General features: G+C 44.1%; 1 protein-coding gene across 1 annotated transcript; it reads right to left on the bottom strand.

The window, feature by feature from the left end:
• Window positions 1-2,190: 2,190 nt before the first annotated feature.
• Window positions 2,191-21,292, bottom strand: LOC112883926 (phosphoglucan, water dikinase, chloroplastic). Its single transcript, XM_025949192.1, has 19 exons — window positions 21,099-21,292; window positions 19,065-19,701; window positions 17,072-17,158; window positions 16,799-16,930; window positions 16,424-16,549; window positions 16,167-16,345; window positions 15,110-15,194; window positions 14,443-14,610; window positions 14,305-14,357; window positions 13,977-14,188; window positions 13,749-13,867; window positions 8,473-8,543; window positions 8,239-8,356; window positions 7,857-7,943; window positions 7,685-7,771; window positions 7,532-7,608; window positions 4,306-4,471; window positions 4,052-4,184; window positions 2,191-3,435 (listed from the first exon to the last, which is right to left on the bottom strand). Exons 1-19 carry the CDS (start codon window positions 21,290-21,292, stop codon window positions 2,534-2,536), a joined length of 3,633 nt encoding a protein of 1,210 aa, XP_025804977.1. The 3' UTR covers window positions 2,191-2,533.
• Between the last annotated feature and the right edge of the window lie 5,709 nt (window positions 21,293-27,001).

The following is a 27,001-nucleotide window of genomic DNA, read 5'->3' as shown; positions in this document are numbered from 1 at the left end:
TATCAAATGACATTCCAACAACAGGCTTCATTTCATCCGTACATATAGGCTTAAACGGCGAGTACTGCAATATAAGATAATGAATAATTATTATACACTACCTTACAATCCTTTCAAAAATAAAAAAATTCAAGCTTACCGTTGGAGGAATGTACGGTTTCTTTGTTGGTGTACTGAAACTAACAGAGGATGATCCAACCGGTTGCCCGTATCCATGACCATCGTGCCCCTGCAGAAGGGGATCCTCGTCACTGCCAAATGCTCCCTGCGTAAATAAAAGACATCACAATGCATGGCCAAGTTTCCACCGTGGTGCTCAAGAGGAGAAGGGATCGTCGTACCATGGAGAGGACACTGTGAGCCTCTTCCCATTGTGGAGAGGCCGAGATGTCGACGGCAGCCATACTGTGGTCGGCAGCCGCGCCCTCCTCTAGCTCGCCCGCCATCGCCATGCCCTGCTCGCCCTGCCCGCCCAGCCCTGCATGGCCGAGCGCCGCTCCGTCCATGCATTGCTCGCCAGTCACGGCGTCCTCGACCTCGCCCGTCGTCGCCATTCCCTCCCTGCTCGCCCCGCGCAGCCCTGGTCGGCCTGCCGTCTGCCCGCCACGCCGCGCCACGCCCTCCCCTTGCAGACCGCCCCTGATGCCCAGTGCCGCCGCCTACGAACAGAGCAGGGACTGCCCGCCGCCGCCCCCGCCGGCCGCGCCGTCCGCCGTCCGCGCCGTCCGCTCGCGCTCGCCCCCCGCCGGCCGCGCCGTCCGCCGCGCCGACCGCCCGCCGCGCCGTCCGCTCGCGCTCGCCCCCCGCCGGCCGCGCCGTCCGCCGCGCCGACCGCCCGCCGCGCCGTCCGCTCGCGCTCGCCCCCCGCCGGCGTGCCGCCCGCGCTCCCACCGTCCGCCCCGCTGTCCCCCAGCGTCCGCCCGCCGTCCCCCAGCGTCCGCCGCGCCGTCCGCCCGCCGTCCCCCACCGTCCGCCGCGCCGTCCGCCCGCCGTCCCCCACCGTCCGCCGCGCCGCCGTCCGCCCGCCCTCCCCCACCGTCCGCCGCGCCGTCCGCCCGCCCTCCCCCACCGTCCGCCCGCCGCCCCGTCCGCCGTCCGCCCGCCGCCCCCCGCCGTTCGCCCGGCGTGCCGTGCAGCTCGCGCCGCCCGCCCCCGCCGTCCGCCGGCGCGCCGTGCAGCTCGCGCTCGCCCGCCGCCGGTCGCGCTCGGACCCCGTCGTCCCGCGCGCCGCTCCGTTCTTGCGCGGGAACGGGAGATCCTTCGCGGGAGACGAGAAGCCCAACAGTTTTGGTTCGGTCCCTGTGTGCGGAGGGGCTAAAACGAAAAAACGGCTCGCACCTTTGGATGGGAGTTGGACGGCGGGATATCAATGTGCGCATTTGAGCACCTTCTGCTCGTGAGCAGCGGATAATGCCCCGGCTGCAAATTGCAAGTGCTAGTACTTCGCACACATTTGCTCCCACACCACACGGGGGCTCGGTTGCAGCCTTGCAACCACAGCACAGAGGTAGATACTAGTAAATCAGTTTGAATTTGGCCGCCGGATTCATCGTCCATCGTTTATCGCCTGCGTTAAAATGAACGACAAGTGTATTTAAATAGAAGTAGACATAAAAAAAGTAAATGCATTGGAATTATTTGGTTGAGAAGTTTTCCGAACGATTTTTGGCGGGAAATTAGTTTAAGGTTTAAAAAATAAGTTTTAAATTAATTTAATCTTATTTAATCATTATAAATCATAAAATATCCAAAAAATAGCGAGACCAATTTAATTAGGTTTGTGTGATTTTCTTTATGCATTAAAAATATAAAAATCCTAGATTATTAATAAAAGATGGGTATTTATTTAGATATTTTATTCTTAAGTAATTTAATTAAATATTATATATCTAGACATAACGTATATCTAGCAAAAGCTATATATATCTAAATTTATCAAAATAATTTATAACTTCGATCGGAGAAAGTACATTTTAAATATCCGACAGTTCGACACTTGCATTCCCCCCCATGAGAATCAATCTGCCGTTATAAAGCAATGGCATTGATAATATATCCAAGTCTTAGCCAATACTATACTTATGAAACTTCAATTTTAGATTCAAATTTTGTGACACTAATATGATAGCTTTTACCTTCCACCGACTGATAAAACATGCAATCTAATCACATACAAAAGCATGCTTTCACTGGATTGAAGTACTTTTTCTACGGGTGCTCGCTGCAAGCGCCTACGATAATGATGGATATATTCTCAGCTAGATATTACATTACATGTCCCGTAGATTCTGATTATTTACATCCAAACGAGGTCACTATAAGTCGTTACATTACTCAAGTTTGCTGCTCGCAAAAATTGATCCAAGAGAATGGCTGGACCTGGCCCAACTCATTATTTTACTTCAGGCAAGGTGTTTACAAGGACTTGAATAACTGCTATGTGTGCTACAGAACCCATAAATATCTCCAGCCATGCATCCATTTTTATTCACCAAATCAAGTAATCACACTCATCTTAGCAAAACTTTATTTACTATGGCTGTGGCCTGCTCTGCACTATAAAGATATCTTTGCCAACCAGGCAGCCTTCCACATCTTGGGCACTCCCGAACTTCTGCTCCAGATACTGCCCAATAGCAGCGAGTCGCTGGCCAAACTGCCCCCTAAAGGTTGCATCAACAGATAATGGCTTCTTGCTGTAATCTACCGTAAGACGAACCACTTCTCCATCAGCAGGACCAGAGGTGAGCACCACCATCTCCTCGCTGAAATTTGCAAAAGCTAGAGTGGTGACTCTGCCATCAAATTTGTCACACGAGAGTCTCCAAGGGGTGCCACGGGTTCCAGAAGCAAGGGTTTCTCCCAGTCCAGGGGCAACCTCAGCCTCAACCAACTTGGGATCATGATCGGATGGGCTAACAGTGTGAAGCACAAAGGAGAGATCTGGCTGCAACATTTCTTGAACAAGAATGGCCATCTTGGCATCTTTCTGAGGGACACCAGCCGCTCGGCGGCTAAGGACTGCTCTCCTTGTGTATAATGATGCCCAAACCTGTCCAACCGCACCTCCAAAGGAACTTGGGTCAGAAAGGCTGACATTAGGAATTGATTCATATAGCCCAGCGGCTGACATACCAGCCAAATCCTCCACATTAGCAGTAGATCTGACAATAAGTCGAACATTCTGATCGAATGTATTTTTCAAAGATTCAATGATTTCTTCGGATGGAGAAAGAAGGGAAACCATTGCTTGAAGCTCTGAGGATAGGCTATCAAGTTCACCATTTTCAATTTGAGCGGCTTCGATCCTCTCTAGAAGCTTTGTGTAGGATTCCAGTGATCCACTTTTCTTGAGAGAATCCTCCATAGATCCAAATGGAATCACAGCACCTGCAGGAACTCTGAATGCGGCTGGAATTCCTTGATCATTGTAAACTGCCCAACAATCAATGAAAAAAAAACATAAGATAATAGAAAAATGGAAGATAAGACCTTGGAGAAAGCACTTTGTTGTACCCCTATAAGCTTTTTCTTTAAGTACATAACATACAATGTCTACAGAACCATAAAATGCTGTGATAAGGCAGATGGTAACAGGTATTGGTTTTTGTCACTCTAGCACATAAAACGTTATTACCACATTCTACATTGTTTCTACGAGCCTACCGATGAAATGTGTGCCTACTCTCAGACTCTCGGTCACTTTGGATAAACACTAGGCTATTCTATTTTCATAAAAGGAACAATACAGTGTTATCAGCTAGATTTACTTGCTTTGATGATACCATGGGTGTAAACTAGATTCTACCAAACCGCAAATGTGAACTGATTTTCCTGTACTAGCAATGGCAATACAGAAATAAAATGATGACAAACATTGATTAAATACAGAACTGCGGAATTAAAGTTATCTTACTATTTCCTGTTCAATACTTTCCCTTTTTTGATATGCAGAAATATGTACCTTTATTTGACAGAGATATCTATTTGTAAGAATGCTGGTAAACAAAAATTGATATACATTGATGAATCATTCAACAGAAATATGTACCTTTATTTGACAGTGAGGCCAGAACTGAAAGAGTTCCACATGCAGCAGCTTTTGCACCAGATGATTCAATTGATGCCTCTGAAAGCTCGAGCACACCAGACATAACATTCACACCTGAAGTATAACTCTTTGGCTGAAGTGATGCCCCCCATACAGAAAAGGAAAAAAAATAAGTATGAGCAAGTTTAAAGCATGCAGCGTAACATGTAATCGGCATGAAATTCAGTTCAATGATTTAAGGGGAAAAAATTAACCTTAAACACATCTAACGACATGTCTATAGCCAGTGGTGGGGAGAATTCTTCTGGTAACTCTCGCGCAAATAAATTTCCTCCACTGGATGTGTCTGAAGATATGGCAGCACTCCCATCTTCATTTGAAACTACTGATAGATCAACACTAGTGGATGATGCTCCCAACCTGTAATAAACGCATGTCAGTTTCTGTCCAAGTCAACCAAAAAAGGGCAACCAAACTCACCAAAAATATTCAATTACCAGGGGGCCTAATTAGCAGTTGCATAATACTTCACTATCGTGCGGTGCAAACGCTAATTTATACCATCCAAATAGGACTCGGGACTTGCATTCAGGATTTCAGAACCTTCAAGCTGAATAAAATATGGTACCAACTCATTTGGCGATCCAAGAAAGAAAACATATAACTTGCCAACTTTCAATCTGGGGTGGGTGGTTTATGTTGGGGGGGGGGGGGGGGGGGGGGGCAATGGAAGAACTCGTTCACATCATTGAAGAGGTGAATGTCTTGTAGGAGTTGTTGCAGATTACAAACGGTGGAGAGGAGGAATTCCTGTGAAATATCTGACTGTATTGCAACAGCCCCAAGGGGCAAATATATTACAGGAGAAAAAACATCTAGACTCTTGTGAAGTGCCTAGACTAACCCTGATTCATGTCATATTACACTTCTTGTCATGCTCAGTCTGTGGGCAACGACGTTCACTCCCAGAATGTCCAGACTTCATCAGCAAGTTAGAGTTGGTTTAGAGATTTGAGTTAGTTTAGAGATTTGGTTGGTTACAATTGTGAGTTTGTTTAGGATTTGTTAAAGGAGTCTGTTAGCTTGAGGATTAGTTGCATTGTATAGGATCCAGGGCTATATAATGCTCCCGGATGTTCACGTGTAATCAAGAAGTTAAACCAAAACCCCTTCTATCCCAAGCCTTGCTCCTGGGCGCAACACACCACGGCGCCGTCCAAGTTCAAGCATTCGATTCCTCGTGTTCTACCATCTCATCGCTACAATCTACGCCCTCGCCACTAGCCACTACCCATCCACGATCTGTTGTGACACTTCTACGCTTAACAGAAGTATCAATAGGAAAAATGGAATCAGAGAGCACAAGGAGCTGCGTCAGATGCTACGTATCCGTTGTGACACTTCTACCCATCAAAAGAAGTATCTTAGTAAGGGTTGGCAAAATATGAAAATGAGATGTAGGTGGGTAGGTGTTGGGTCAGATGCTACGTTTTCCTCCCAAATTAGAAGTCCTAGGAAATAATAAATAAGTAATTTACTAACTTTTGATTCCTATCTTCTTGCTACCACAAGGAGATCAAAATTCAAAAGTAAATTAATTGAGGCCTTTCTTAGAACAGTGATCCTCATCCAAGTAGGCAATGAGTTGATTCAAATAGGCAACCAGCTTTTTTTCATTGTAACACTAACACCTCACAAGGGTTTAGAAGCACAGACAGTAATCAGCCAGTTCCCAGTGAGATTTAATAATTTTTTGTGACAATTTTGACAAAACCGCGTTTGGGAAGTATTTGGTTACATGTTTCGTTCTAAAGATGGCTATCGGACTCACTAGTCCTTATTAGGAGAACTTCATCGGCAATTACTACCTCTGTTTCACAAATCACAATGTTTGCCTGGCCCGCATACCTAGGAGGCACTACAGCAAACGTTGGATCATTCATGATCTTACTAGATGGATGAAGCCTCTCTATATAAAGAGAGAAGATGGATCAATCAAATAAAAGCAAGAGGCTCTCCACAGCCCTTTCTCTTGCTGGTGAGGAATCTTAGCTCTGGAGTATGGCAGGTGCTAAGGGGCTCTCTTTCATCACAGCCCCTAACCTGGGTAACTAGGTTACTAGGTCCGGACGATCTTTAAATTCTAACAGGCGCGAATGTAATCTGTTTGTTCTGAGGGGTGCTCGTGGGTGTTGTAAGTCTCTTCTTCTATTAATGCAATAATACACAACTTTCCTGCAAGTTCGAGAAAAAAATCAAAGAAAAGCAAGAACATCAATCTATTACCCCAGTCCCCTTTCACATACAACACAGCGAAAACACACAGACACGCACCCACATGGCACCTATGACAACAAACAATGACCCAACCAAACAAACAGCCCTTATGATGTGGCTACTACCTGGTGAGGTCATGTTTGCTTGGGTCCAGGGCCATCTAAATCAGTGTTCATAACATATGGTATCAGTTTCCCTAGTTTCAATCTGATCCCATGGCTTCTGCTGCTGAACCATTGGACTTGATAAAGGCTAATGCCAAGGAGATAGCAAGTAGCACCATCAACACTTTTAAGGATATGGGGGGCATCCTCCTCCGCATGCACACCATCCCCATGGAGATGCACAAGAAGACTGTTGAGCGCCAGCAGTGCGGCTCTAGGCGGCACGCAGGCTCCTAGCGCGACTGATGGTGAGGGTGATGCATAAGAGGAAGGAAAAAACCGCGCACCACAGCCATCCAAGTGGAGGCAGCCATGGCTGCTGCATTAGTGTCGCTCCTGGAAATGCTACTCACCACCGGAGCTGCTGTTTGTATCATCAATAGCTGCAACATCACTGCCATTGGTCGCTGCCAGCCTGCCACACCTGCTAGATTGTGGCTTCAGCCTGCTGTGACGGAACTGCGTTGGTTGCACAGGCGGAGCCACGGTCATGCCCCCCCCCCCCAAAAAAAAAAAAAAATACACACACACCTGCAATCAACCCATCGATCTCATATAGCCCTCTGAATCCTTATGGGCTCTTTGATTAAGCAGATCTGTTGCTACTAAAATATTCAACACAGTGGGAGACTTTGTATTGGGCAATCTAGCAATAGCGCTATAGCAGGAGCTCATGCAAACTTGCTGTCTTTTGCTTCCTGGCCGGCTTGCTGCGCTAAACAGACATGTCTATGATCGTCTGGTGGATCTCAAGTATGCAAGTCTGCCCTACATGTTATTCGCTTGCCAATTATTGCTTGATTTATTCAGTTCATTTCTCATTCTAGCTATGCTAGTTCAGTACAGGTGGTTTAGCTTTACATAACACTTCAACTATGGAGCTGCTGATTTTAACACCCCCCCCCCCATAATTTGAATTACAGTTTTGTTATTCATATAAATTAATATATTGTCATTAGCAAAGTAGAATTTTTTCAGGACAAGTAAGTAACACATTCCAGATTAGAATGAATAAAATGCTAGCAGAATAGAATATAACCTGACATGTTTTCCCTCAAGTAACCTCACGTTTGCAATTGTGTCATCGTCTTCACAAGTTACGAATACAACTTTCTCCTGGAAACATATCAGCAGTTACATTTGTTAAAAACTTGAACCGTGAGGAAAAGAAAATGAGTCTTTTAGTACTAACTTGACGAGCCCTAACACCAAGATGTGATAGGTGAGGTAATTCTTGTAGAAGAATAACACCCACTATGTTATTCCCAGCAGCTTTGACCTGTTGAATGACAAGCCAAACTTTGGATATCAGTTATTTGTCCAGACAAGATCAACTAACCAGGGATTTAATTGTTTAAAGGTACCTCTTCATCTCCATCAGCTTTATTTACAACTAGCACGACAGGATCTTTGATGGACGATGGCAATGATCCAGGAACTATTCTTTCAACCTGAATAGAAGAACTAACGCCATAAAAAGCATTGCTATAAACACATGAATTTTCAACTGTAATATGACAAGCTAAGATGGGTTGGACTCATTTTAAAGATTCAAGGGTAGGCCAGACTTCTGCATGGAGCAAGGTCATGTGCAACTCATAATCTGAACTGAAATCATGCTAAAAGCATACAGCCTGATATGACATAAATCTGTATGATCTATGCTCAAGTTTTCAATGACAATTTACATGAATGATAATATGCTTGACCTACTGCAACATGTTTCTAAACGGAAACTGAAAATACCTGTATCAGAGCTCCATGGGCCACTCCAGGAACAAGAACATCCCAAACGGATGATCCAAGTACTGCTCGAGTAGCTTTCAAAAGCACAGTACAAAGTTTGGAGACCTGAAAAATAATACTGAAACATATATAAATAGTTAGGTTCACATCAATTAGATTGATTGTTAATCTAGATATTAGTATCGTCCAAATTATATGTACGAGCACAGTACTGTTGTTCCAAAAAGAAATTACCCAGCACGAATTTCAGCCTCAGTGTATGTTCTTACACTGTTCTCTGGTATTCCGAGGGCTTTCCCAAGAACCTACATAAGCAGACAGTCACAGAGCACTCTCAAATTTTAGCAACATCACAATTCGCAAGAAAGTTTAAGTAGGAAATAGTAAATGGAAAATATATTTGCTCATATTCTTGTGAACATAACATCTACACCAGTAAGACGGTGATGCATTGGCCAAAGAGTCTGGTCTTGTTGTGAAGTCCAATTTTGTTAGCAAATGCAAATTTGCAAAGTCAGGAAATCTAAACCCCGTGTACTGAAAGTTATAAATGCATGTATAGGTTTGTTAAGCTATGATATGAGTCCATGTTCTCTTAGATTTGGTTAGTTTATTTTCTTAGGGTGTGATTGGATGCCTGGACTAAGTGTAGCTTGACTTAGATCTAAAAGATTGGATGCCCAGACTAGGTGTAGCCTGGCTAAGATCTAAACCAGTCCAGTCTAAGCCTGCCTTGTGCAATGCAATCTAGCAGTGTCTGGTTTACCTGCATAAGCTAACATGTGCTCTAAAGCTCGTGTTTGCTTGGATGGCTACACATGATGTGGTAACCTGTCCCTGTCTGGAGGTAGAGTTACCCCTTGTGACTTGTGGCAGCTTGTAGGTATGATATTTTCGGCTAAAAAAATGAACATGGCAAAAACTATGCGAATTTAAGCTTTAATTTGCATAAAAGGATTCCAAGTCCACATCAAGTGAATAGTTACAACAGTTTGCATGAATCACATTCTCTATGAGTTGGAAGGCTCTACAAGGATACCCAACGAGGTTTTAATTCACTGGTCGTCCTAGGAGCTTGGATCTGATGAGGACATCACCTGCTTGGATACAACCATATTAGAAACCTTTGATTCAAAGGTGAAACCATTCTTTATCATGATTGTATTTGATACATTTGATGAATTGATGCTGCGCCATGATGTGTGTTCATCATCATTTTCAGAAATACATACATGGATCAAAAAGAGTATTAAACACACATGGAAGGCATGGAGGACCAAACAAGTTGATTGGGGAACAAGTCCAAGTATTGCCAACGTCCTCCACCAGGCCCCCACATCACTTTTGGTGCAAGAAAAGAAAGAGTCCAAGTCCAACACGTTTTGGATGTTGGATTCGTACTGCAGGAATGTGTTAACTTGTGACGGCCGCCACGACTTCATCTGGACTCCGTTTTGGACGTTCAAGTACTTGATGGAAACCTTATCAAGTCTACATTCATATGGATCCGGACTCATGTCCATATCTTCTACGAGGTGGCCGCAATCGTTGATTTACTACAGAGACCTTTTCTGTCCACAGTGCTGTGTCACCTGATTTTGGCCCGATGGACCGTGTATCAAGTGGGGCCCAATAGGGGTGCGTCCTAGGGTTGAGGGACGACCTCCACCACGTCCTGGTCGTCCCCTACCCTCTCATATACCTCCATAGCCGCCACAAACAGATCGGGTTTTGTTTTGTTGAAAGATTAGCCATTGCTACTTGCGTGTAGACGCGTGTGTCGGCTAGACCATCCGTTCTACTCGATTCAGAACCCCACCTTTGTGATTTCAGATTGGTTATTATCTCTATATTTGCAATTGAGTTGCTTGTTCTACTTGTTCTTGCTTGTTCTACGATTGCTTGCAGGACGGGTGCCCTAGTGGCTGGGTGTCGCGTTCCACAAGATCGCGGAAGCTATTGGAGGTGGTGTATCGGTTGCTAAGGCGCAGCATCCTTGGAAGGCTGTAGTCGGGCCGTGAACGTACCAATCGAGTTATCCCCCTTCTCTCACTGAAAGATCGGGAACAAACCCTAGCGGGTTCACATCAGTTGGTTTGCATCAGGATCCTTTGGAAAATGAGGAATGATATAGTGTTTAGTGGTGCCTCGCCGAGGATCGATCAGGCCCTTCTACTGGCACAGAATGAGGCCGATCTCTGGATGCTAGCAGGCACCAAAGGTTTGTCTAGCCTGGTCGCTGCTCAACCTGGTGGTTAGCAGCGTGGGGGGGTAGTGTGGTCGACTCTTGTGTGTTTGTATGGCTATTTTAGCCTTTCTACTTCTTTCTTAATGCAATGATACGCAGCTCTCCTGATCGACACAAATTGATTGCACTAACAGCAGTGAACCAAGTCCCAACTAAGTATATTACCCTCATCAAGGATATGTACAAGGATGCGATGACTTGTGTTCGAACATGTGATGGCGATACCAGTGACTTTCCAATTAAAATAGGACTACATCAGGGGTCAGTATTGAGCCCTTATCTATTTGCTTTGGTGATGGATGAGGTCACAAGGGACATACAGGGTGATATCCCTTGGTGTATGCTCTTTGCTGATGATGTGGTGCTAGTTGACGAGAGTAGGGCAGGGGTTAATATGAAGTTAGAGCTGTAGAGACACACGTTAGAGTCGAGGGGGTTCAGACTGAGTAGGACCAAGACCGAGTATATGATGTGCGACTTTAGCCCGACTAGGCATGAGGATAGGGACGTTAGCCTCGAAGGTCAAGTGGTGGCCAAGAAGGATACTTTTCGGTATCTAGGATCAATGCTTCAGAAAGATGGAGACATTGATGAAGATGTTAGGCATAGAATTTCAGCCGGTTGGTTGAAGTGGCAGCAGGCTTCTAGCGTCCTCTGTGACAAGAAGGTGCCATAGAGGCTAAAAGGTAAGTTCTATAGGACGGCGATTCGCCCGGCGATGCTATACGGTGCTGAATGTTGGCCTACAAAAAGGCGATATGTCCAGCAACTGAGTGTAGCAGAGATGCGTATGCTGCGTTGGTTCTACGGGCATACAAGAAGGGATAGAGTCCGGAACGAAGAGATTCGAGATAGGGTCGGGGTGGCACCTATCGAGGAGAAGTTGATTCAATATCGGTTGAGATGGTTTGGATATGTACAACGGAGGCCTCCCGAGGTGCCGGTGCTTAGTGGAGTTTTAAAGCGGGGCGATAATGTAAAGAGAGGTAGAGGTAGACCTAGACTAACTTGGGACGAGACGGTTAAGAGAGACCTTAAAGAGTGGAATATCGCTAAGGAATTAGCTATGGATAGGAGCGCTTGGAGATTAGCAATTAACGTACCTGAACCTTGACCTTTGTTACTTTTTGCTAAACCCCTAACTCTTCCTTTGGCTTGTGCCCTTTTTGTGTTTCTTATTCTTGTTTCTGTGGGTTTCATCTCTAGCCTACCCCAACTTGCTTGGGACAAAAGGCAAAGTTGTTGTTGTTGTTGTTAACAGCAGTGAACCTGCAAAAACTAGTTTTTCAATCTCTTAATGCTAGCATCAGGCTTTTGCAAATATAAAGTTTGCATAGAAATCCAATGTTTTATCAAAGAATCACCAACTCACATTTCTCAACAGTCAACACACGAGATCTGCAGAAAGACTAGCCAATGAAGCAAGGAAACCAACCACTGTTCTATAAATCCTACTGCAACAGCCAACACTAGATGTGTTGGTTAACAATTTGGGAAGAAGAAAGCAAATAGTAGTTATCAGATTGGGAGCTTTAGGAGACAGTCAGGCATCCAGCTGCGAGTAGTCGAAACACGGCGGCATGGGACAAAACCATTCCTGTTGCAGCAGGCACAGGTGCGGAGCACATACAGTTGCAGCTGCTGCAGAGCACGTACCCCTCGCTGCCACAGGAGCTGGAGTCAGCAAGGGAGGTGCTGCTGGTCCATGCTAACAGCGGAGGTCAGACTCGTGGAGGCAGCATACCTTGTTGGCTGCCGTGTTATGGACTCCTTTGTTGGCCAGATGTACCAGAGGAGGAGGCGCAACAACATCCAGAGCTAGATAGATTGAGTTAGTTAGCTGCAGGGATTATTTTCAGCAGAATTAGTTGTGTTTGTTAGGATCGGCATTATATAAGCCGTAGCAGACTAGGAGTCGGGTATGCAGAATTTGAGTTAAGAGTCCTTCCTCAAGGAGGACGGCCTCTGCTCAATCTGCCACTGTTATTGTTGGACCAAGGATAAAGGCCCCCACCCCTCCCACTATAACACCTAGGTTTTATGGTCGGGTTGGCTAGGTGGGGCGTTCTAACTTGGTACCAGAGCCGAGGTCCTGGGTTCGATCCCTCCCGGCCACGCATTTCCGCTGCGCGATTTCCCCTGTGCCTCTCGTGTGCTGAGACCTGCTGCGGGCTACGCCGGGCAAACCTGCTGCGGGCTACGCCGGGCTCGCACGCCGTAGGGGGAATGTTGGACCAAGGATAAAGGCCCCCACCCCTCCCACTATAACACCTGGGTTTTATGGTCGGGTTGGCTAGGTGGGGCGTTCTAACTGTTATCTCTAATCTGTCCTCATAATAAAGATCGGAGTTCCCTGCCCCAACACGCCGAAGAATAGAGGGAGCATGACGCACTGTGCAGACACGGCTCCTGGATATAACGCAGGAGTGCTCGTCGATGGAGATGCAAATGGCAGAGGAACGAGAGGAGTGGAGTTGAGGAACAGCGGTGTCAGGAGAAGGGCAGAGGAGGATGCGAATGCAAATGCGATGGAGGTGAGATGTATCAAACCTTGAGTTGGCGCGTGCACGATGCCAAGCATCGCTTAGGTACTACGGCCATTTTCTGTGTTCTACAGGGGCCAGGCTTGCAGGCCAAAAATGCATAACCCAAACCTGACTAGGAAGCCTATACAAGCATCCAAACACCATGGGCTTGTATTGTGCTGGCCTAGTTGGGGGCTAAGCCACAGAACCAGTTACTACTTTGGTAATTCCTCTATTATAAGAGGGAAACAAATTTCTCTTTTAGTTAAGCAAGAAGAAATCTAACACTCTATACCTATTTTCACTTCCTCTTTGGATGCCTTCCTCAGCCCCATGTATCTTTTTTTCCCACAAATATGCTTTGCTCACTGCGATTGTTGTTCTTTTCCAACTACACCCTAAATTCTTCTAACTTGGTATCCAAACAAATCACAGATCTCTACTACCTTCCGAACTCAAGCACACAACTAATGTTATAAAATGTTTATCTATGATAATGTAAAACCTATTCTTTCAAATATTTATGCACGTTTTAGTAAATTACTTTTCTATAAAGTTGCTTAACCTAAATTACTGGTGGTGGTGATTGGTAACATTCTCATCAAGCAGTCTGCCAGAGAAGTATGGGCAAAAGTGATGCAGTTTCATCCCAGTCAAGCAATAGGCGGAGAGCGAAATAACATATGATTTAATTTAATGATAACAGGGCCCGTCTACTTTAGATTCAATAGACTCACCTCAACTTTTTCAGGGAATATAGAAAGAAGTGCTTCAGAGTATTCTTCTGTTAGTCTTCTTGTTCTATCAAGAGTAGCTTTGAGTCTTAGTGCCCAAATATACTTTCCATCCTCACTGCCTGCACACATGACAAGAACAGTTGCAGGGTAGTCCACACAATGAGAACAGAAGTAGGAATGCACATTCATGAATCATGGTTTCATGGGGTGTTTAAGGAGAAAATGCACCTTCAGTTTCAGATAGACCTTTCTGCTTCCAAGAAAGAAGCTCATTGCCTATAGCAATACACTCCTCTGGTTTCCAACCTGAAAAGCTAACTTGATTGATGCCAATGGCAAGGGCCTCAAGGGCGTCGCCCCATATACTTGTATTTCTATCTCTATCCAGACCCTGTGCAAGTGAAGCTGGTCCACCTAAGGCTTCAAGAGCATTGATGTATCTGTTATGGTACAAGAGCAATGAAAATAAAATCTCATTTACCTCCAAGCATAACGTAGGTACGTAAGAAAGCACCATAACTAAAAGGAATAAATTTAATGTCAAATATGTCATTACCTGCTTAACAATACAAATGAATAATCCTCAAGCCCAATCTCACAAAGACGCCACTGCAAAACTTCACCAGTTAATATAATTGAAATACAAGGACCCAATTCGAACTCATACTTCATCAGTTGTGTTTGAAAAAATAACCTTTTGTCGCATTGCGATAGCAGCATCTGGTGCATCGTTTCTAAGACCACTTTCAAGACCCTTCATTAGAAATGACCTTAGAGAAGATAATGATTGCAAGGTCTTGAGCAAAACATGAATGCCACCATTTTTATCCAAATCTTTTGCATCTTCCCGTTGGTCCAAATTCTGAGATACTCAATAGAATCACAGATAAACATATGAATTAGACATTATACTGGTGAGCAGTGGGTCCATCTACTCGATAAACTGGTTCAAAATAAGCTTTTAAGATAAGCAGTAACAACTGTTAAATTATCAAAAAAACCAATATGCCTATGAGGAACTAGGTGGTTTAGATATTGAGAAAAAATTGGCACATAAATCCATGTTTAAGGGAACTTGGACCAAAGTGGTGGGGTTGTACACCCATGGCTGATAAACATTGACATGGCAGCATACCCAGCAAAGCATAAAGACTAACAGGACTTAAAGTACACTAGTTGAAGATGAGGCTATCCTTTCTATCAAGTTGCCAAACCATAGACGCGCAAGAACACAAACAGCAAAGCCTTCTAGCCCAAAGCAATCATATGATGCAGGATCCAGTAAAAAGAAAACATATCTCATGACTTTCTTTACTCATCTATATCAGGGAGATAGGCCGTCTGATTTTAGAGCAGCTCACTTTTTTAGTTTTCACAAAGGATGCGAGAGCTTCCAAAGCAGACTCGCTCAAAGATTCCTTGATGGACTGCACTTGCTCCAGTAGGCTACAACGCACAAGTTACTATGTCACGTAAGTACTGAAAAATGCAATAGACCACTAGAGTAAATAGTATTGATGCAGCAGAGGAGCAAGTTTCAATCTTATTGACAAAATTATCTCTGTTTGAGTTTGGTAGGGGCAAAGTCTTCCAAAGTAGAGTTTGACCCTTAATTTCTCTTAAAATATATTGCCAATTGCTATAAATCAGCAATAAAAGTACATTGGTATTTAATATACTTGTGTATAAATTTTTATACCCTAAACATGCATACAATTTCACTAGTTGTTGGTCAAAACTTGTAAAGTTTGACTTTTCCCTAGACAAAATGTGACTTACATTAATGGATGGTGGGAGTATTATTCTAGATTCAACTTTGCTAGCTTTCTGCATAAACCACTAGCATCTCCAACAGACTACTCATATCTCTCTCCAATACCAGAAAAACTATCCTTTTGGCAGTGGAGGTGCTCCAGCAGATTACCAATTTTATCCCCAATACCAAACATTTTTGGTGGTTACCGAAACACACCTCCCTCTTACTCAAATGTAGGGGGATTCCTCCCTCTACCCTATCCATTGACTAATCTGCTACAGCATTGGCCACCAAAAATACAAAAAGTGTTATTGGTGATAGAGAGAGAAAAAATATAGGGTATGAGAGATGGGTAATCTGCTGGAGATGCTCTAAGTACCAGAATTTTAGGTGGTTGTGCAAGCTACTAAGAAAACACATATCTACTCCATGACCTTAATTCTTTTGGTGCAAATGTTTATTCCATTATCACCATTACCATTGCATGTCTACTTCTGTTGATAAGTAGTTATGGATTGAAACTCAAAACTGATGTCACTATCTTTATTAGGATTAGTAAGTTTGTAAGAGTGGCAGCTTCAATAGTGTATTATAACGAACAGGGAACTTAGAATTCTGAAGAAAAAGAATATTAAATGTGGGCAAATTAGAAATTAAATAACCTGCCAGCATTAAAGAAATCTTTTAGTTCGCTATAAAATATCTTGAATTGTTCGACAAAAGCTTCACTGTATTCTCCAGGAGTCTTAGTAATCCTAGCAAGCATGGCTTCGGTAGCAATAAGATCCTCAGGGCCAGCGTTACGGTGGAGCTTGTTTTGTATAGTATGCTTGATTTCTTGCTGTTCACAATAGAAGATCATTGAGCTGCAAATAGTCTAACGGTGAAACTAGTCCAAATTGTGGAATGTGGTCATCACCTTGAGCTCATGTGGGATGTCATTTCGATGAGCAATATCACGAATTCGTGTTAGAGGGACAGAGGCAGTAAATTCTGACTTAAATGAAGGTAAACAAGGATGAATCTTGCGTATCACAAGCAAATCCTGCATTAATATCCATCGAAATATGACAATGATCAGTATTCCTAAATTGAATAATATGTATCCTTTTTAAGCAACATATCCTGCAATTTAATCAACCATAAACATCAGATTCCTAGTTTATCATTTCACAGTTACAAGAATGAAACTGGATCAGTCCATTGGCTAATGATGCAATGATGTCAGTAGTAAAGCAAATCTTTGAAGGGCAATGCAAATGTTGCGATAACTGTGAGGAAAGGGGCAGTTAACCTGAGCTGATGTGTTTTTCCCATAGTATATCCTTTCAATTACACGAAAGATTTCCCTGGATATTTCGGCATGTTTATTGGGTCGATGGTGACCACCATCTTCAAAGCATGGTATCTGACCTGTATAAATCCACTGCAATCGAGAGAACAAATTTAGAATGTTAGCAAAACCTTTTCACCAATATTCTTGTCTCCAGACTACAAGCTCAAGGAACATTAGATTTCTGTGGCACCTAATATTGATTAACGCACAGTAAGGTGCAAGTGGGAAAACCTTTAGGTAAACAGCAGAGTATGTAAGTGCCTCCAAACGACTCTGATCATCAACAGATTCGGACACAAGCCCACGAACAAGCTCCAACTGCAGAAACATTGCACAATGAATTAACACAGAAGGTCAGTAGATCAAGGTTGCGCTTTACCCCAGATTTGACAAAAGTTTCATAATGCTGGATTTCATATCACTTACACCCCGTTTGGATGTAGATATTCAGACTCGGAATTGGGAATTGGTATTAGTTAGCTCCAATACTAGCTGTTTGGATGGTTAGGAATTCGGAATTGGTATTCAACTCCAATACCAACCGGTATTGGCTGCGCTTCCACCCCCTTCCCTCAATACTGACCTCTTCCCCTCCGCTTTGCGCCGAATTGACTTGCGACAGAAAAGAAGGGCTGCGGGAGGCTGGAAGGCGGAGCTCCACCGCGGCCAGCCGGCCACGTTCCGCCCTCCTCCTTCCTCTCTCCTACCGCCCTCCCTCCTCTCTCCTACCGCCCTCCTCCTCCTCCTCCCTCTCTCCTACCTCCACGGACCACGGCGGCGGCAAAGCTCGATCGGGGGGCTGCATCTTTCTCCCTCGCATCGCTCCCCTAGCAGCTCGAATCGGCGAGATGAGACCCGACCGGCTCCAGGCGTTGATCTCACCATCGCCCAGATGCTCCGCCTCCAGAATCAGGGAAATGAGGTTGCAACCGCACAAATCAGGTTCTTCTTCATCCTCGATGCGGCGCGCGTCCCGGCGGCGGCGGCGGCTGTTGGGCGTTGGCAAAGGTGAGGTCCCGGCGAAGAAGATGGTCAGTTGTCGATTCGGCGATACGCACATCCAAACATGAATTAGAATTTGCCATCTCATTGGATTCCAACTAGCAATTTCATCTACATCCAAACAATTGATTTGGTATTGAAACCCATTTCCAATACTAGTCTGGTTTGGTATTGATTCCCAATTCAAATTCAGCTGCTCAATATCTACATCCAAACGGACCCTTAGGAAACAAAGTTCATTCAGCCTTAAATTAACCCTGATTGGAAGCTTTACAAGTTCATGGAAAGCGTGAGTTGCACTGTCCTTAATCATTTTTGTTACCCCAAAACAGTAAAAATTGAAATATCCAAAACAGAGGAGACTGACATGTTAAGCCTCATTTTTTAAAAAATATTATCATGTTTCTCCTTATCCACCGCATCTCTTTCTCTACCATTCATTTGTCTGGACTCTAGATGCACGACAATATCACCGCATTGGGAACAATTGCAATGGGAGTAACATTTGATGGGTAGCTGTAGCTAGGGCTGGACCCCGAGCCGGCTCGGCTCGGCACGGCTCATTAACAAAATGAGCAAAAATAGTGGCTCGCTTGGCTCCTTAGGCTTACTGTTTCATGTCAGGTCACTGCAATTTTTCCTTTGAACAAACCAAACTTTTCGATTATTTACTCAGAGGACTAGCTAACAAAAAGTTATTTCCTGGCCACACAGGACAATTACTGTTATTACACATGAGTATTGCATATTCATATCTCTAGTTCATTATATTTGAAAAATTAAATGATACACAAAGATCATCAAACTGGGAGATTATCAAATTTTTGAGGGCCTGATCAAGCTAATTAAGCATTAGGGGCACAGGTCACCCAACACAGAGTATGAGAAGCAAAGCACAGCGCTACTTGTCCTTGGTGTGACATAAAAACAGTTACAGCATTTGCATGCTCTACAGGTAGAATCAGAATCTACAGGTCTAACAGAGCTAGAAATTTTGGTATAGTGGATAGAACAACCATAATTGGAGAACACTAACTTTAAGACTCTTTAAAAAAATACCTAGGTACTTTATTTCAAGATAACAACTTAACAAGAGATGTTTCCAGTTGTTTTCAAATTACCACCAAAAGGGAAGCAGTGAACTGTTAAGACCAAAAGAACAAAGCCACATGGAATACTTTATCTATTTGACTAGAAAAAATAGGGAATTAATCCAACAAACCTTCCGCCACCAATTCCTTGACACTTTATCACCCTCCACTAATTTTAGTGGTACTGCGCCAAGCCCAGTCGTGTCCCACTTCCTTTCACTCTCCTTATTTCCATGCTCATTTGACCGCATGAAGACTGTATCAGTACCTTGCCATAGACCACCAAGTTTGCTCGACTCAAGTTCTGGTGTTAGATAGCCATCCCCAGCCACTGAAATATTTCCTATCTCTTCTAGAGCAATATTTCCAGATACTGAAGCATCTTTGCCTATAACCTTATCAGCTCCTCCAGACAATTTAACCTCTGGCGTTCCTAAAAGATCCAAAGGCTCTTTAGTCCTATTCCAGTGACAAATTATATCAAATGCACCATCTTTTGGCAGATCCACAGCACGGTTGTCACCATCCTCCCATATTTTTTCCTTCCCTTCCTTCAAAAATATCACAAACTTGAACTCCAGAAGTGTTTCCCCAGGGAGGTCAAGCTGACAGACCCAGCCATCTGGTGTCCACTCCATCTCAACCTGACTCTTCCATGAGCCAACCTCTTTTGTCGAACCAATAATGCCAACATGCTCACCAAACTTAACCTGGTGATCTAGACAAACCCGGAGTTGCACAGGTTTTATTCCTTTTTTCTCCTTTGTTCTGTAGAATAAAAATAGTCAGTATAGACACTAAACTCTACTTAAATAAGGATGCACAGATCTGGGAGTTGCATTGCACAGATGCAACAGAACAATTTGCAATAAACTACGACAACGTATCAACTGTGTAATGATCACAAGCCAGAAAATAAACATAAGTACTGCAAAAGGAAGTAACTGTGATAATAATAAGTTCACAAAGAATGACCTGCTTGGCATAATATCAATGCATATGGATACAATACATCACACTGTAAAGCTAGATTTGGAATTTCATTTATCTTAGTTGAAACACAACAAATTGAAAAGTGCATGAACCAGTTTTGAATTGAATAACCAAATTTCTTATCAAATCAAATGAGTACACATAAGTAATTGTTCTGGCAATATTACAATTGGATGAGCTAAACACAGAGGTATCAATATTGCTTCGAGTTCACCCAAAGTAATCATTCGGCAACTGCACTCCATAATACATAATTTAATATATTAATTAAAAATAGAATAATCAGCGACTAAAATAAAATAAAATTCTAATAACATTTTCATTGGACCACCTAAATTCCAGGTAGATAGTTTATCTTATGGTGTTTTATAAAGTTATGAATCTTCAAAAGCTCTTTTGCCTAGACTCATAAAATTTATGTGTTATTTTGTTTGTAGTATTTCCCTATTTACATATAATAATAATCTAACATTTCTACTATATCCAAATTTTGAACGGGTGCTGTCTTTTTCTTTTTCAAAATTGTTAAAAAGTTATGATGGGCCAAGTAGGAGAATTATTAAATCTCCGATACCAAATATGATGAATATTTGCTTCAAAGAATCAATTTATTTAACCGGTAACAATATATATGCAACACAAAATTAGTTTGATAATCAAGTAGTGTTGCCTACTTGATTGCAAGTACCACAGCCTGCTACCACTGATGCATTGGTCCTGATGAAAATAAGCTAGTTAAAGCAATTTAAGTTCTAAAAGACAATACTTGAACAGTTTGCTTGCTCCAAATTCATACATAACTACAAATGCAGCACATGTCATAACGTGTTAAATACTTCTGCATTTCGAGCCACAGCCCTACAGCTTCACAGCACTAGTAATCAATTTACCTCTTACAACGTAAATAATGATGATGAGTGCGTCATAACTCAATGTTGGGTAAGGATCAGTCCGTTTTGAGCACTCACGATGAACATTTTATGGTTTGTTACTATCATATACTGCTCTTGTAGCAGTATTGCTCGTACATTCGTATATAGTACGTATTCACAGTTCCAACCAGAAATGCAAACAAGACGGATTTCGACAGGCCTCACATTGCAATGTCCCGTACGAAGCTTCGCAAAAGCAAAACCGAGCAGACCAAAAAGAAAAACTAACAGGGGTTTCACCTCTCGGCAGCCGACGCGGGGGATCCAGCGCGGCACGAGAAGCCGCGCCTCCCCGGGGCAGCCACCCCGCTGCGGCGCCGCACGGAGGACGCGCCCGCGGCCCCGCCTAAGGGGACCGGCGCGGCGAGCCCGCGGCGCGGCCTCGCGGAGGCCGCCACGGCGAGCGAGGGGTCGAGCGGCCGCAGCGACGCCATCGGTCCGTCGGGTTTGGTGGTCGCCCGCTTCTCGCTCCGGAGAGGCTGATTTCAGAAGAGAGAGGGGGGAAGTGGGGGGAGAGAGAGAGAGAGAGAGAGAGAGAGAGAGAGAGAGAGAGAAGGCGGTGGCCTCGGGGCGCGCCGCGAGGAGGGCGGAGTGGAGTGGAAGCAAGGAGGGAGAGAGGGGGAGCGGCGAGGCGAGGCGATCGGGGCGGTGGTGGCAGGGGAACGGGTGGACGTGGTTTCCGTTACCGTTTTACGGATCTCCCTCGGTGGGGCCTGGCACTGGCAGAGGGGGTGGGGAAGAGGCTCACGCTGTCGTTGCTCACGTGTCCCGCGCCGGCCTCTTTATCCCAGTCATGATTTTCTTTCTGAAAAGTGAAGAAATACATAATTCCACCGTTTCCCTCCATCTGTCGTTTTAGCTTTTCATAAGATTCATAGCAACTAGAAAAATTAAAATATCTATATTTTAGAATGAAGGAAGTATTTATTTTTTATATGAATTGCATTGCTGCTTTACCTTGTGTATCATAGAAACATGATAAATTTTAGTTCCATCACATCAAACATCAAAGAGAATAAGTATTAAATAAAATTTTTTATAAATTTTCTGCACATATGGGTGCTAATTCGCCTGAGACGAATTTAATGAGTCTAATTAATGCATGATTTGCAATAATAATACTACAGTAACCATCCACTAATCATGGATTAATATATCTTATTACATTCGTCTTGTAAATTAGTCTAAGAATTCTGCAGTTTGTTTTATAATTAAACTTTATTTAATATTTTTCAATGATAAAATTATCTTTAATGTGATATGACTAAAATTTAACCCTCCAAAATTAAACATCCTTTAAATTTACCAAATACATATCCAGTGATTGCTAACTTAAGTAGGGCATAGAAGAATCGGCCCATCTGACATGCGTATTGCTTGCATACACTTTCACTGCAGGGAAGGCCGTGTCTGTTCTTGGACAGCATGCGATTTTTCTTTTCGAGAGAGTTTCTTTCTCCACAATTTTCTATTAAAAGTTATAACTCGTTCTTGGACAGCATGCGATTTTTCTTTTCGAGAGAGTTTCTTTCTCCACAATTTTCTATTAAAAGTTATAACTCATGTATATGTATATGTATAACTTTTTTAAATAACTATCAGATTTGAAGTTTTCAGCATATCTTTTACAATACATACAATATTCACGTATAACTTTTTTTCAATCAACTTCTTATAGGATAAATCTTTTTAAACCAACTTTTATGCATAATCTACTTACTAAAGGATAATTTTGATCATAAATTCTGTGACAATGTTTTTAGGAAAACTTCGCACACAAATTTGATGCATAAATACAGCATACAGTTGTAAAATAATACAAATTTCTAGATAGCTTTTTAGCATAGTTTCTAGAAAATATTTGTCAAAAGATAATCAACCTCGAGTTCCTCACTAGGTTAGGGAGCAGCATCTCGTCGAGATTGTCGATAAAATTATCGAGCTTTTGCAGCTTCCTGGTGTCGGCGAGGTGGTTGTTGAAACTATCAGAGCCGTTAGCGACACAGATCCAGGAGCCGAAAACGAAAGTCGTGCCTTCTTCAAGCACGGGCGCGGAGTTGATGATTGCTATTGAGTTCGTCAGGGGATCTTCGATGAACATACCCACCTGGCGCGCCAGCTGTTGGTGTTTTATCGTCAAGCCTACCGCGGGATACCCCGAGATGGTAGATATGTAGATAAGGTGACGTCGAGATCAGGAACTCGAATGTGCAAGCAACATAAGGTTTAGACAGGTTCGGACCGCATATTGCATAATACCCTACATCCTGTATGGTGGTTTGTATTGCTTACGATTTATTATTTGGAGGGGGTCTCTTCCCGCCCTTATATATTCTGGGGGATAGGGTTACATGAAATCCTAACCCGATACTAACTTAGAAGTCCTACCCAAGTACTACTCCGGTAGTGTCCTTCTGTATCAACTAGTTCTACTCGAGTCCAAGCATATTATATCAAGTATAAGGTATGGCACATGCCTTATCTCTTATTTAGAACTATCTATGCCATATGTGCAGTCATGTGTTCCGGATCTGACACTGTAAATTAGTCGATGAGAGTTCTGATGCATATAAGAGTATGTGGCAGAGATCCTCACGTGTGGAGTTGATATAGGTATACGGACTCCAACTAGGCAATTTAGCATGTGTTTGTTCAAGAGTTCAAGTGGGTTGGGTTGGGTCGAACCCGTTTTTGGAGGTGTTTGGTTTTAGAATAAGGTGGGTTGGATCCATCCACTGAGGAGAATATTCCCCTCAGATGCGGATCGGAATGGTCCGCCCAAATCAAGCGGACCACCAAATCCAATTCGATGTTGTCCTGGCTCCGTCTCTCGGGCGGCCGGTGGGAGCGAGTTGGCGGGGCGAGCTCGGGCTGCCGCAGCCTGCCCGGGCAGAGCAGCGGCGCCGCGGCTAGCAGCGCCGGCGGCTTGCGGTGCGGCCGACAGCACCCAGGGCGCGTGGCGTGTCCAGTGGGAGATCACGGCGTGCGCGGCCGGCAGCACGCAGCGCGGCCAGCGGCGGCGGCTGCAGCTCGCGGTGCAGCCATGGCCGCACGGCTGCTCGAGGCAAGCTCAAGAGGATGGATCTCAGACGGCTCTAGCAAGGGGACGATCTAGAGGAGGCTCTAGGAAGGGGAGTGTCGTTGTTTTACCGCCACGCCCACCGAGGGATACCCCCGAGATGGTGAGTTTTGTAGGTAGGGTGTCGCCGAGATCAGGACCTCGAAGGTGCAAAGGAACACAGGATTTTAGACAGGTTCGGGCTGCCGAGAGCGTAATACCCTGCGTCCTGTGTGATTTGTACTGCCTTTGATGATGATTGTCCCCGAGGGGGTCCCTGTCCGCCTTTATATAGTTTGAGGGATAGATTTACATGGAAGTCCTAGTCGGGTACAAGCCCAAGAGTCCTACCCGAGTACTTCTCGGGTAGTTCCCTACCGTGTCCGACTAGTCTAACTACCGTACGAGCAATCCTACTGCATTACGAGTAGTTACAACAGATGTAGAGCGTGGGCCATGTCCCATCCCGTTTCCTAAGAGAAGTGTGCCACGTGTACAGTCCCGTGCTCCCGGATCTAATAAGCTCCCGAGCTCTTCATAGCCGAGTACTGCAGACGTCCAAGTACTTCTGAAGGCATCTTCGAGTTCTTCGAACTTCATCTTGAAGTTGTCCATCGAGTACTTTCTTGGCTGCGTCGAGGCTGTGAGGTGCTCATGCCCGAGTAGTTGTCCAGTCTTCTTTATATGGGGTGCGATTAAACTCGCACTCCATATGGAGTAGCCCCTGAGCCTTAGATTGACTCGTAGAATCAGGCTAAGGGTGAATTTAATCTTGAGTCTTCAGTCCTTATCTTCCAGCAGTTGAAAAATAAGTCACTGATGACACGTGTCCCACTGCCCCGAGCCTTTAAATCCAAATCCCCAAGGTTTTGGAATAAAGGATCTAAAGAATCATAGCATACAATATAATAATGAAGGTTTGATGGTAAACGAGGGCAAATTGGTGTAATAAATTTGAAAATCTCTCTTTTCGGGATGAGTTCCCTAAAAAGATCGTGAAACAAATAACATTCCCAACGGATACCCAAAAGTACCTCTCAAACCAGTCTTTGTGCCATGAGCCAATGACTAAACAAGACTTCTAGGCAATAAATTGAACAAACCCCTTATTTTAGAATAAAATTTCTAAAATAATGGTTAACAAACATATACCAAGATAAATCTTAAAAAGCCTCTTGGGTCGGGTATTTATCGAGTAATTGTACAACATCGAGCATGTAAGCATGAGAGCTGTCCCATGAAACACGTTAAGTGCCTTTGTCGCAACGAGCCTTGGAGCCAAGAGCATAAAGTAGTCGTAGCAGAAAGGTGGCACTAGCCCCCAAGCCCAAGCATAGATCAAGGAACCACCAGTGAATAAGCAGTCGATGAAGCCATCTAGTCGGAATTGATCCCAACTAGGATTGTAGTCAAGAGAAGTAGTCAAAGTAGACGAACATGTGTGAAACCAGTCGTAAACAAGTAAAGTTCTTGGCATGGGAGCAAGGCCCCTTCAATAACATAGTGTACAAGTCGAGAATAAATAATATGTTATTGGAAAATAAGGAAGCAAAGTCTCATTAGCAAACTTGCACATGATACCGATCATAAATGAGTAAAATGGAGTTTTACTGAAAATATCGGCACAAAAGCCCATCAGAAACCCAAGAGACTAATTGAAAACTAGTAATTAGGGGCTGGAATTATTGGAGCGAGGCCACTTCAGTAAAGTTACGCGTAAACCGGTAAAATGGAGTTGTACTGGTAGTATCAACCTCTAGGCATAAATAGAAGACGGCCCCAGTTGATCAAGGATGAAACCGTCGTAGGTGTTCAATATTCCATGAGTTTGGTACCTCCTGGCCATCAGGGTACTGTAATCGGTAAAATCTAGGGCCTGTGACCTTGTGCACAATGAAAGGTCCTTCCCATCACGAGTTAAACTTGTGAAGCCCTGTATCATCCTGAATTCATCGAAAAACCATATCTCCAAAATATTGAAAGAGCATCGTTGAACGTCCTGTCATGGTAATGATGAACTCCTTGTAGGCAGCGGGCCGACTGCACCAATGTATTGCATCGAATTTCCTTAGATGAATCAAGTTCAAAATATCATGCACTGTCAGCCACGCCTTCTTCAAACATCTCCAGTCATGGACACTTCCACATCACATCAGCTGGTAATATGGCTTCAGATCCATATACGAGAAAGAAAGGTGACTGGCATGTGGCTTTGCTTGGTTGTGTGCGAAGCCCCCAGACTACTAATAAGATCTTGTTGATCCACTTGCCGCCCCTTTTGTTGTTCTCGTCATAAAGTCTTTTCTTCAGTCCATCAAGAATCAAGCCATTGGCGCACTCAACCTGGCCATTGGCCCGCGGATGAGCCACTGATACATATTTGACTTCAATGGAGCTGCGTTCATAGAAATCTCAGAACTCATGTGAATGGAAATTGGATCCCAAATCTGTGATAATAGTGTTGGGGAAGCCAAAACGGTGTAAGATATCACAGATGAAAGTAACCACTCAATCAACAGTGAGTGTTGCGATTGGTTTGTACTCGATCCACTTTGTAAACTTGTCGATGGCCACCAACACTTGCGTAAAACCTCCTGGCGCAGTTGTAAAATGCCCTATCATGTCCAAGACCCAGCATGCAAATGGCCATGAAGGTGGTACAGTGATCAGGTTATGAGCCGGAACATGAGACTATTTGCCAAAGAACTGGCAGTTGGTGCACCGGCGAATGAGTGCTTCGGCGTCTGTCAAAGCAGTCGGCTAGTAGAAATAAGAGCAAAACGCCTTGCCGACTAGTGTGCGAGAAGCAGTGTGGTTCCCGCACACGCCTTCATGAATCTCTTGGAGTATTTCTTTGCCTTCCTCCATGCTGACACACTTCATGAGTATGCCTGAAGCTGATTCATGCTTATACAGATTGCCTCCAACTACAACATACCTTTGCTGCGCTATAGGATGTAAGTAGCTTCAGCGCTTCTTGGGTCAACGTGGGGGGATAGTTTGTGCTCCTAGATATAGTCGATGAAGGCCACCCTCCAGTCGACCTCGATCATCAAGACCTCTCGATTGGGTTTCTTTGGACCCT

The sequence above is a fragment of the Panicum hallii genome, chromosome 3, assembly GCF_002211085.1.
Source record: "Panicum hallii strain FIL2 chromosome 3, PHallii_v3.1, whole genome shotgun sequence".
In the NCBI taxonomy this organism is placed as follows: domain Eukaryota; kingdom Viridiplantae; phylum Streptophyta; class Magnoliopsida; order Poales; family Poaceae; genus Panicum; species Panicum hallii.
This window is presented reverse-complemented; position numbering and strand designations above follow the sequence as displayed.